At 38.4% G+C, this 12,856-nt stretch overlaps 1 protein-coding gene across 1 annotated transcript in view; it reads right to left on the bottom strand.

Annotated features, from left to right (window-relative positions):
* Positions 1-12,856, bottom strand: part of SEC63 (SEC63 homolog, protein translocation regulator) — a 64,967-nt gene that overhangs the window by 48,492 nt on the left and 3,619 nt on the right. The window contains exon 2 of the mRNA XM_018053100.1: positions 471-570. Within this exon, the coding sequence (XP_017908589.1) occupies positions 471-570 (100 nt within the window). The remainder of the gene's footprint in view (positions 1-470; positions 571-12,856) is intronic.

Below are 12,856 nucleotides of genomic sequence, written 5' to 3'. Positions count from 1 at the left end.
ATAAGATCTTCCTTCAAAATTTGACTTCTCTTTCTCCCCTCCCTCTAGTCAGAAGTACCCTCTCTCTCTTTTGAACTTCTAAACCACTCAGTTCAGACTGTTCTCAAATTTACTAATCACATCTTACTCCTATAAGGTTACAATTTCTTTACAGACACAGATTTTATTCATCATCATGTGCTCAGTCATGTCTGACTCTTTGCGACCCTATGGACTGTAGCCTACCAGGCCTCTCTGCCCATGGGATTCCCCAGGCAAGAATACTGGAGTGAGGTACCATTTCCTACTCCAGGCAATTTCCAACCCAGGATTGAACCTGGCTCCCTTGTGTCTCTTGCATTGGCAGGATTCCTCACCACAGTGCCACCTGGAAGCCCATTCATCATTATACCCCTATTTCATATGATACCTAGCAAAGAGTAAACACAAATCATGTTTTGTTTTGCTTTTAATTGAAACCAATTACTTACTTTACTGTAGGAATAATATTTGGCTGGGGCTTTAATAACCGTAAACGGTACCACATACATCTTCCATATACTTTTCTGATATTCTTTAATCGATTTTGCTCTGTCAAAAAACAAAAAGAAAAATAAGGGGATAAGTTAAACCATTTTCACAGTGAAGGCAAAATCAGAGTTAAAACCATACTAACCTTCATTATCATGCTAATACTTCACTGGAACATGAAAGTACTCTCTGTGCTGTGCTGTGCTTAGTTGCTCAGTCGTGTCTGACTCTTTGCAACCCCATGGACTGCAGCCCGCCAAGCTCCTCTGTCCATGGGGATTCTCCAGGCAAGAATACTGAGTGGGTTGCCATGCCCTCCTCAAAGTACTCTCTACTTAACGTTTTAAGAAAAATTCACAAGATAGTTTCAATTTTCTACCACTTTGAACAAGTGATCTATCTGGAAAACTTTATTCAACTACCAGGCAATCATTTTTCATGTGAGTTATAACTTTTAATTGAAAAACAAAACCTGACTTGAACCCAAAATATTTAATTACATAGTAGTTTCTAAGAAAATTCTCTTCTCCTTCTCCTTCTGCTATAGAAAGTAACAAAAAGGGCAAAATAGTTAAAACACACATTTTATTAAGGAAGCCAACAGGAATGATACTCTTCAAACACAAAAATAATTAAGTTAAATGAGAAAAGTCACACAAACTCAGAAGAAATTAAAACAGATTTAAAAGTTGTAACAAAAGGCATTATTCTAGTCCCCAGGAAAAATCTGCAATTCAATTTTAAAAGGAATTAAACCAAAGACAACATACCATATACTGTTTTACTAAGCTCACCACAATCACTTGGTTTAAATAAGTCTCCCAAGTTTTAAAAAGTTGTAGATTAAGTTTTAAAATAAAAATCTAACTTTCCATGAAGTCGGCATACATAAAGCAAAGAAAGAAGCCCATGTCACACCAAAGCCAAAAACGAAAGCTTGGAAGGCCAGGAAGGCAGTGCTAAAAGGCATCCACAGCCACAGAAAGAGAGAAGATCACATTACCCACCTTCTGGGTGGCCCACGACACGCCAAAGGCAGCCCAATTACCCTTGGAAGAGCAATAAGCCTAATCATTATGTCATCATCAAGTTCCCCCTGAGCAGGGAGTTGGTCATGAAGACGACAGAAGACAGCAACACACTTGTGTTCATGAAGGATATCAAAGACGAAGTATGACACCTACGAAGAAGCTCTACAACACTGATATGGCCCAGGTCAACACCCTGATTAGGGCGGATGGAGGGAAGGCATACGTTCAACAGGCTCCTCACTACAATGCTTTGGATATTGCCAACAAAACTGAGATCATTAGCTGTTTAATATCAAATAAGACATTTTTCATAATATATAAAAAAAACGACGAGACTTCCCTCGTGGTCCAGTAGTCAAGACTGCACTTCCACTGTTGGGTGCGCAGGTCTGAACTCTGGTCAGGGACCTAAGATCCCCAAAGGCCACGTGGCATGGCAAGAAAAATAAAAAAACACCTACAAAACCAAAGTCCTTAAACGAGATACCAGATAAGTAAATAAAAGAACTCTGCATATAATAGAATGCTCCAAAGCTGTCATCTAACAAGTCCTCCTACCCTGTTACCACCCTGCTTTGAGGAAAGAATCCCCATGAGAGCGCTATGTGGCAAGAGTTACCAGAATCAGGTAAGAGGAAGAGGGATTCAGGAAGGGGGAGGAGTAGTAGCAGAAGGGAGAGCGGCAATATGCAAGGAGACTTATCAAGTAAGTTAATATAGTAAGGACAATTGGAGTCAGTTTTTCATGTCAGAGAAGTGAGTTACATATATGACTAGAAAACATGAAATGACCTCTGTGGTATTAAGACTGGAACTGAAGGTATCAGTATGAACCAACTAATATCTTTTAATATAGAAATACAGATGTAGACCTGTACACATACATACATACATCTTTCCTAACTCGACTAAGTGAGCCTAGGAACAATGACATCTCAGTAGCAGTGAACACACCTAGCACCCAGATCTTGATTTCCAAATAGCACTCTCCACTAACAGGAACCGGAGATCCAAGTATCTCCCCACAAAATATTACAAAAGGAAGAGAATGATTTTACAGTGGGGAAGTGATATGCTGAATAACTGCTCCCCCTGAAGATGTCTACCACATCCTAGTTCCCAGAGCCAGTGAATGTATTATCTCACATGGCAAATAGAGGACTTCACAGATGTGACTAAATTAAACACTCGAGATGGGAAGATTATTCTGTATTATTTGAGTGGTCCCAATACAATCACAGAGGTCCTAACAAGGAAGCAGGAGGGTCAAAGAGAAGATGTGACTATGACAGCAGAGGTTGGAGTGACATCCTTTGAAGACTGAGGAAGAGGCCACAAGCCAAAGAATACAGGCTGTCTCCAAAAATTGGAAAAGTTAAGATTCTATTCTAAATCCTCCAGAGAGAACCTGCCCTGCCAACACCATGACAAGCCAAGTAAAACCTGCCTGGCAAGTCTGGCCTTCAGAACTATAAAAGAATAAATTTCTATCATTTTAAGCCACTGAGGTTGTGGTTTGTTATAGCAACAATCAGAACCTAATACAAAAAATCTGATGGGCACCATCTTAATCAGGTGATCAGTAAACATCACCAGCAATGAGACAAATGCAATTATATGCCATCTGATAGAACACAAAGAGAAGAACACAGAATTAGTTTTGCGAAATTCTTCTCTAAGATATATAACCTGAATCTAATCATGAGAAAACATCAGACAACAGAACTTTGGGTCCATTCTACAAAATAACTGGCCTAAGATCTTAAGTCAAGGAAAAACTGAAGAACTGTTCCAGCCTGAAGGACATGAAAGAAACATGTCAACTAAATGTGATGTGTGATTCTAAAACAAATCATCTGAAAAGGACATCACTGAGACAAGTGACAAAGCTTGAATAGGTCTGAAAATTATTTGGTAATAATGTTAATTTCCTGATTTTCAGTTAAATTATAGACACTTTTGAAAACACCACTGGAGATTTTAAAATCTGTATTTCATTAAATTAAGCCTCCACAGTCTCCCATTTTAAGCATAAAACCAAGGAAACATGTTACAAGAACATGCTGAAGTCTCTTTAATAACCAGATGGCTTGATCTATTCAAAGGAATGATATTCTCCCAATGTTTCTGTCCAAGAGAAAGTACACATGGTTTTCAGCCCCCAAAGTCTTGCACAATGTGTCCATGAACCTTGTCTTCTTACTCTCAATCCAAAATTCACATCCTAACCTTTTAGGAGGATATTTAATCAATAAGTAGTATGGGGTTTGGCTGACACATAACACGGTGGCCTCCGGCACAACTAAATATTCATAGTACACATTCCAAAATTCTATACGACCTCAAGTCAAAGTAACTATCAAAAGTAAAATCTTTCCACAAGGACGGTTGGCTTGGGAGTTTGAGACCAGCAGATGCAAACTATTAAATATAGAATGGACAAACAACAAGGTCCTATTGTAACGGCACAGGGCACTGTATTTGCTACCCTGTAACCATAATGGAAAAGGAAAAAAAGTGAAGCCCTAAGGGAAAAAAGTGAAGTCCTTCAAGATGGTTTCTTTTAAAGACATTTAGAATAAAAAGAAATTCATTTATAAGCTTCTAGTTTATAGAATTACTAGTTTCACGGCCAGGAAAAACTACCTAAGTAATATCATTAACTTACACTTTTTAAAGAAATTATTCACATTTATAGAAAAGGGAAATTACAAGGCCACAAATAATTCCGTGATTTAGAAAACAACAGAGCAACATATGATGACTGCTCTCGGCAACCATGAAGTCTGTATGTTCACAGGAATAGTCCAGGTTTGGGGATAGGTTATTATGATTGTGATTCATAAGCTATACAATGCCTTCACTAGAACAGTCACATCCATCTGTCCTGCAGAATTGCAGATGTGATCTTCAAATCTGTGCGCCTGCTTATTACAAAAGAATTTAAAATCATGTACCTTCTTATAGAGTTCTAATTTGGCATCTAAAATTTTCATTGTACGTTTGAAGAGGTGCCAAAGATGTCATTTCCAACATAAGCTGACATTTTAAAATAAAAGTTTCGTCGCTTTTAGACGTACCAATGGAATCTGAAAACCACAGCAATTTCATACACACCATCATCCATTTACAGAAATTCATGAACAAGCTCTTTATCCTACCGCCACCACATAATTTTATCCTAATTGTAATATATTTTTATCCTAGTAAGTCATTTCTTATACTACTGACACATCCTTCTTAAAATTAATGTTTTATTCCCTATGACTGTTTTTCCCTAATTTTATATTGAAAATTTTCAAGCCTTCAGAAAAGTTGAAAGAATATTACAATGAACAATACACTTCACCTAAATTCACCAACTATTAATATTTTCCAACTCTTGGCTTTATCTCTAGTTCCTTCTTTCCCTCTCTCTCCCCTATTGTTTAAGAGTAAACTGAAGACATTAAGACACTTCACCTCTAAATGCTTTGGCACACATGGCCAAAGAACATTAGGAAAGTTTAACACATCCAGAAGTTTTTTTTTACATGTTAAAATTTCTGACACTACTTTTATCTGTATGTGTGTGCACGTCTGTGTATGCTATCAAGGCAACATAAATATTATAAATTGATAAATCACTAAACCTAAAATATCTATTGTGCTTTCACTTATAAGCAACTTGTAAATATCCCATGAGACTTCCCTGGTGGATCAGTGTCAAAGAACTCGCCTGCCAATACAGGAGTCACGGGTTCGGATCCCTGGAGAAGGAAAATCCCCTGGAGAAAGAAATGGCAACCCACTCCAGTGTTCTTGCTTGGGAAATCCCATAGACAGAGGAGTCTGGCAGCCTACAGTTCATAGGGTCCCAAAGAATTGGACGTGACTTAGCGACTAATCAGCAACAATCTGTATGATTATATTTCAAAACAAAACAAAAACCTGAGGTTTCAGAGAGGTTAAGTAACTTACCTGAAGTTACAGATGGTTACCAAAGGAACTGCAAATAACCACTAAAGAATACGGACAGGACTTATGCCCAGGTTTAAATTCAGTCCTGTGCACTTAATCATTTTACCTGCCTTTCCTAATAAAAGAATAGTAAGACTGCCTTGACAATTCTTAAAAGCAGCTAAAATATACTGTGTCCCTATTCTCATTAAGTTAACCAGAACTGATTATATTTCCTAAATAGAAAATGTTAAAAAATTTAAGAACAAGGAGTAGCTAAAAACAACCAATGAGGTGATCCTCTAGTAAAAAGTCTGGTGAAACAGTTTACAGACCAAAAAAAGTACTACAAATAAAATAACTGCAAGGACTTCAGCATTAAAGAGTGTGGGACAAGGCAAGGTAGCACATAAATTAGAGGCAGGGGAGGATGGTAAACCAGTTCTTTTCTTGTTTTAGTTCAATTTGCTACGGAAGTGTCAAGATTCAAAGGAAAAACAAACATCCATCCCTCCTATCTGTAGGACACAGGCATTTTTATAAGCCATTTGTCTCTAAACCAGAAGATAATACTAAGGAAAGATGGGAGGTTTCAATTGCAGAACTGATTCAGTTACATTTCTTAAACTGGACTAGAGGTGCAAGATAGTGGAGAAATCTAAACAAACTATAGTGTGCTCCAAGTGTGTCTCTGAGAAGGATGCTATGTCTCCTTAGCATGCCCCAAGATCCTACCAAAGGGCGCTCTCTGCCCTGCCATGTCATCAGACAACAACACAGTCACCCTGTTAGCTGCTTTACTCTTCATCCAATCCTCTATTAGCACTCTAATTTTCTTTTCACCTTTATTTAAGTGATAATCAATAGCCCAAGTCAAAGGTTACTTCTAAGACAAACCAAGAGAAAAAGAAATAGAAAAACTCAAATACTGTTAAAGATATAATAGCTTAAAAAAAAAAAAGCAACTTAAAACACAAGGATGTACATCCCACTGGAACCTTAAACACTACATACCCCAAAGTAAAAACAATTCACTGAGCTGAAAGGGCCCACAGAGGTAAGAGGTACTGAGAATGTCTTCCTCAAGATCATAGCCAATCTGGCCATAGATTCTTTAAATAAGCTTTTAGACATTAATATAAATCCATATAGTAAATTCAGCATATACATAAGAGCAGAAGGAAGAAAACATTCACCATTCCAACACCCAGATAATAATCACTAATAACATTTTAATATGTTTCCTTTGTAGTCTTCTTTAGGAGAACATCTGGGAAGCAGGAAGAAAGGAAAGTTGGCAAGGTGGATGGTACATACTCAGGAAAGATTTCTGTGAACAAGGAAATTCCAGCAACTAATTTCTAGGGACAATATGCTTCCCTCAGTTGAAGGGCTGTGGAGCTGCCTCAATCAAGACTCTCAAGGACCCTCAAAACCCTCTTCTCGGCAGTAAACATGACATCTGCTACTATTCCCAGTGCAGCAGATGCCCAAGGGAGAGCTTCTCAGACAGCAGAACAAACAGGACATACAAAAACTAATTTAAGGAAAGCACTGTATAATGTACCAACGTCCAAATGGAGACACACAGACACATAAAGCTAAAGTTTTAATTTTTCAATTTCTAAATATCTCCATGTTTAGAAACTTGTAAACAATATTTAATGATTACTAATAACCAAATGAATTAAGACATCATAATATACCTACCATCCTATATAATTAGACATATAAACTGTTTCTAATTTTGTGGTATTATGGGCATACAGGGTGTTCTTTGAGATGCAATTTCCAAAGTGAGGGTGGGGAAAGTCTCCATACCTCCAATGAGCAATTCTTGGAACACCAGTTAGGTGTCCAAGAATTCAACTCAACTCTGACACTATCTACCCAGACAGTAGGGTTGAGGGTTCAGTCCCCCAAGACTGTACAGCCAAGCCCGCCTAATTTAGATGCCAGTCATTAGCCCAGATAATAGACTGGGGATTTCAACAACCTCTTCCTTTGGTTTAATTTGCTAAAGCAGGTCACAGAACACAGAGAAACATTTTACTTAACTGTACTACCAGTTTATTATAAAAGGATACAACTCATGAACAGACAAATAGAAGTGATGCATAGAGCAGGGTCTGGAGAAAGGGCGAGGAGCTTATACATAAACGTATATAGGAAGTACATATTTGGTCATTCAGATGACCAAAATATATTTAAGCCACAATATCACAGTATCTTTCTCTAGTCCTGTATTTAGAGCTATATCCTTAGAACACTGTCCTAGAGGTAAAATTACTAAATTTAAAGTTTTTAACATTTATATAGCTCTCTTCTAAAAAAAGAAGTAGGACTATACATTCTTTTTCAGCAGTTTGCATGAATAGCACCACCATTCTTCAGCAGCCAGTAATAAAGTCAATTTTTATTAATCTGCACTCAACTCCTGGAAGCAGACATTGTTTTTTTATATATAATCACCCCTCCCCTTTCCAGCTGCCAAGAATATAACAGGCACTATATAAATATTTGTAAAGAATGTACAGAATTCCTTTATCTAGAAAACATTATTAAATGTCCTTTATTAAGTACATATTGGTAAGTACCTACTGTGTGCCCAGATCTTTCTGGACACTGAGGACACATCAAAAAACAATATAAAAGTTCCAGCTCTCACAGACCATACATTCCAGTTCAGGAGACAGCAGTAAAAAATTTAAATAAACTTTATAGTATATTAGAAGATGGTAAGTGCTGTGAAGAGAAATAAAACAGAAAAAGGGAAGAGCTTTTTTGCAGGCAGAAAGAAACTTCACAATTTTAAATAAGGTGCTCAAAGAAGGCAACACTGAGAAGATGGCATTTGAGCAAGGCCATAATAGAGATGAGGAAGATCACAACAGACCATCTAGAGAAAAAGCATCCCAGGCACAGGAAGCAAGAGCCATAAAGGCGCAACAGAAGCACGCCTCACGTGCCCCGCGAACAGCAGAGCAGCTGGTCTGACTGGAATGGAAGGAGCAAGAGAGAAAGGAACAAGAAATGAGGTCCAAACGTTCATGAAGGATTTCACAGACCACTCCATGACTTTACTTTCTATTGAGAGTGAGATGGGAGAGCCTTAAAGGGTTCTGAGTCCAAGAGTGACTGACATGAGCCAGCTTCAGTTAAAAAAGGATCACTGTGCTACTATTTCGAGAACAGACTGCAAGGAGCAAGGGTGGAAACAAGGAGACCAGTTTGGAGGCTAACAATAATCCAGGATCTAAAACAGGACAGTGATGGTAGCAAAGCAATTAGAAATGGTCAGACTAGATGTAATTTGAAAGTAGAGCCAACAGGACACACTAACATCTGGAAGTGGCACATAAGACAGAGATAAGCCCAGAGAAACTCCAAGACTGCTGGCCAGAACAGCTGAAGAAACAGTTGTGATTAACTGAAATGGGAAAGACCATAGGTCAGGAAGGTTGGGAGAATGGACAGAAATCATATTGGTTTTTTGCATAGTAAGATCTCTATTAGATATGCAAATAGAAATGTAGAGAGTTCAAGAAGAGTTCTAGACTGGAAATGTTAAGTCTGGGAAATGTAATTTTTATGAGCCACATAGATGATACTTAAAGTCATGAGACTGGGTGAGATCACCAAAGGAAGAAGTACAGATGGAAAAGAAGTTAAGGTATCAGCCTAGAGGTATTCTAATACTGAGGTCCTCACTGGTAAACTATGCTCAATAAATCATCCCACAAAAAAAACAGATACTACCTTCACATCTATAGCCAAGTGATTCTTGAAAAGACTGTGTTCATTCAGTGAAAAATGAACAGTCTCTTCAATAAATACTGCTTGGATAACTGGATTTCCACCCGTAGGAATATACTCAAAAGAACTGAAAATAAGAACTCACAGATCTGTATACAATGTTCACTGCAGCATTACTCACAACAAAGAACAGAAATAACCCAAGTGTTCATCAACAGATGAGTGAGTTAAAATGTGGCTATATCCATACAACAGAATACTGTTCAGCCATAAAAAGAAATATGTTCTGATATATGCTACAACATGGATGAATCTAGAAAATTTATGCTAAATGAAATAAGCCAAACATGAAAAGGCAAATACTGGATGATTCCACTTATATGAAATATCTAGAATAGGCAAATTTATATAGTTTTGTCTATATATATGGAGTTTACCAGGGGCCGAAGGAAAGGGACAATAAGAAGCTATTGCTCAACAGGCAGAGTTTATTTAAGGTGATGAAAAATTTTGGAAACTGGTGATGGTTGTGCCGCATTGTGAGCCTAATCAATGCTACTGAACTGTACACTTAAAACAGTAAAACTACAAATTTTCTCTTTTGTTTTGTGACCCCATGGACTGTAGCCCGCCAGGTTCCTCTGTCCATGGGATTTCCCAGGCAAGTATACTGAAGTAGGTTGCCATTTCCTTCTCCAGGGGTTCTTCCTAGCGCAGGGATCCAAACATCCATCTTTTGCACTGGCAGAAGGGTTCTTTACCACTGAGCCACCAGGGAAATCCCTCATCCTTTAATAGTCCAGTCAAAATCAACCTAACTCTAAAGAGAGTTTCCTCACCTCTAGATACTGACAACTACCACCAATTAGATGCAAATACTTTATCCAGCTAACTTCCATAGCACTTATTTTCAATTTTCTTACATTTTTTTTGTTGTGTTTTAGATATATTAATAATAATTTGTATTTGTCTAATTCTAATTCTCCCACCCCATCCGGGTTATAAACTTTAACAAAAGACTACAATTACACTGCATGCCTCTTTGCACTGTCGGCTGTTTTTATATAGGTAAACAGTGCGTGCTCAATCAATAACTACTAGATTTAACTAAACAGGCAAAAATCTATAGCAAAAAACATCTGGAATACACATGAGAAAATTCCTTCATCCATACTGACACAAATGTAATTCCAAAATGTAAGAAACACCTTATGTTACCAGACCCAACTTTGGGTTCACCTACCTACCACAGCAAAGCCAGTTACTGATGCTAGTTGTGGTGAAGGACACTACAGTGTTTACTGTGGATGCCAAGCAAGGAGTAGGGGCAGCTCATGCTCAAAAGACCCAAACTCCACAACCCAAACTCCAAGGGTTTTTAAAGGCAACCTCTGGGGGCTTCGGGGTTGCAGGATACACGACTTTCTTCTGATTGGCTGGTAGTGAGGTAGAGTGGTTTCAGGAATCTCAACTATCAACCTTCCAATGTCACCTCAGGGATGCGTGTCTCAGTTCCTGAAGAACAACTCCAAGAGATCCTTCAGACTGTTCTGTATATTCCTTGAGGACGAACTAGCACTATTTTTACCCATGAACTACTGTCATTACTTTTCTTGTTTAATTTCTTTTCCTTTGTTTCTGCATTCACTCACTTCCCTACTTAAGTAACTACCTATGCCTGCTCTATGGATCTCAAGGAAGGCCCAGGAGACTGAAGTCTTTTTCTACAAACAAGAAATGGGGAACACCAAGGGGCTTTTGTACCTGGGAGGGCCCTGCAGGGTCCTGCTTGGTTTCAATCCCCCATTTCTTTGATGCTCTTCACTCTTGAAAAGAATAGGTGCAGGACAAGGAAGGGAATAGTCTTGGATAGAGGTTAATCATAAACTCTGCAGAGGAACTCAGGCTCTAGGGAGACTTAGTTTCACTTATTAAGAAAATGAACAATAATGCCTTTCAAGCAAACAATGTGATGGTGAGATGGTGTAAATATATTTATTATCAATAAAGTCTGGTAAAAGGAAACTTTATTTCAATGAAGTCCAAATACAATATGGATACATTTGTTGTTGTTGTTGCTTAGTTGCTGAGTGGTGTCCATCTCTTTTGCAACCCCATGGACTGTAGCCCGCCAGGCCTCTCTGTCCATCAGATTTTCCAGGCAAGAATACTGGAGTGGTAACCATTTCCTTTCCCAAGGGATCTTCCCCATGCAGACACTGAACCTGCATCTCCTGCACTGGCAGGCAGATTTTTTACCACTGAGCCACCCGGGAAGCCTGGATACATTTGTCTGGACTTCTTAATTTCTGAACAAAAAGTTTAATTAAGGGAACGAACATCTGAAAGTTTTATTTGATATGAAAATAAACCTATCTTTGTCTTTCAGGTTCTCCAAGATCAAGCAAGAATGTAAGGTGACCTTTAAATAAAAACAATTTATGTAATGCATTTACTAATCCCAATGTTTATCACCATATTTATAAAACCTAAATTTGTACTGCCAAGTTTTCAGCTGGTTTCCTCTACTGTGCGGAACTTAAATGTGTCTATGCTCATGTCTGGTACCGTTTCTGTCTGGACAGAACAGAGACAATGACTTGATTTTAAAATGAGTCAAACTTTTCAGATCTCTAATACCCCTTTCAAAATCTAAAATTTTAGTAAGACTGTATGTTCTAAGCGGAATACGAACATTCATAAAATATACTCCCTTGCACACAGCGCTTTCCACTTCTCATTTTAATACTTATTATAATGTGTTATACTAATTACGGACGGAGTACAAGGTAGTGGCTAGCAAGAGAAGCTTTGGCACAACATGAATTTGGGTCCAACAACCAATCTCCCACTTAGCAGCAATATGGCTTTAAGCAAGTTGGTTAGCTCTTCTTTGGCTCTATTTTCTCATTAATAAAATTGGGATAACACTTGAGTCTAACTCAAAGTGATACAGTGAGTGCATTCAGCACTTCCCATCCTTGAGGCTAGTAAACATTCAATGAACAGCTGTAGCACCTGACATGAGGATTACAATCTGTCTCAGACTAGAAGGGGATGTGGGATCTCCCCCATAAGAAAAGGGACTACATCTAAAGTCATCTCAAAGGAGATGCCCACACCAAAATATTTTACCTGTTTCTGGGTGACAGAATTACAAGCAATTTTTGTTCTGTCCCTTTGATCTTTTCTGCATTGAGTATATGCAACTTATTAAGAAAAAAGCTATAAGCCCTTAAAAACCTGACCTATCACCTGGAAGCAGCATCTAGCACAAAGTCTTACATGCTCTATGTGCGTGCTCAGTCACTCTAGTCGGGTCTGACTCTGCAACCCTACAGACTGTAGCCTGCCAGGCTCCTCTATCCATGGGATTTTCCTGGCAAGAATACTGAAGCAGGGTACCATCTCCTCCTCCAGGGGATCTTCCCAACCCATGGATCAAACCCAGGTCTCCCGCAATGCAGGTGGATCCTTCACCACTGAGCTACCAGGGAAGCCCATTATGCTCTATAAATAACTTGCAAAATGAACAAACTTCTACAGTGCATTTAGTTTTAAAGCAAACATGTTTATATGCATTTATTTCTTTGCTTCTCATCATCACTTCTTGGTAGGTA

This window comes from Capra hircus, chromosome 9, assembly GCF_001704415.2.
Source record: "Capra hircus breed San Clemente chromosome 9, ASM170441v1, whole genome shotgun sequence".
NCBI lineage: Eukaryota > Metazoa > Chordata > Mammalia > Artiodactyla > Bovidae > Capra > Capra hircus.
This window is presented reverse-complemented; position numbering and strand designations above follow the sequence as displayed.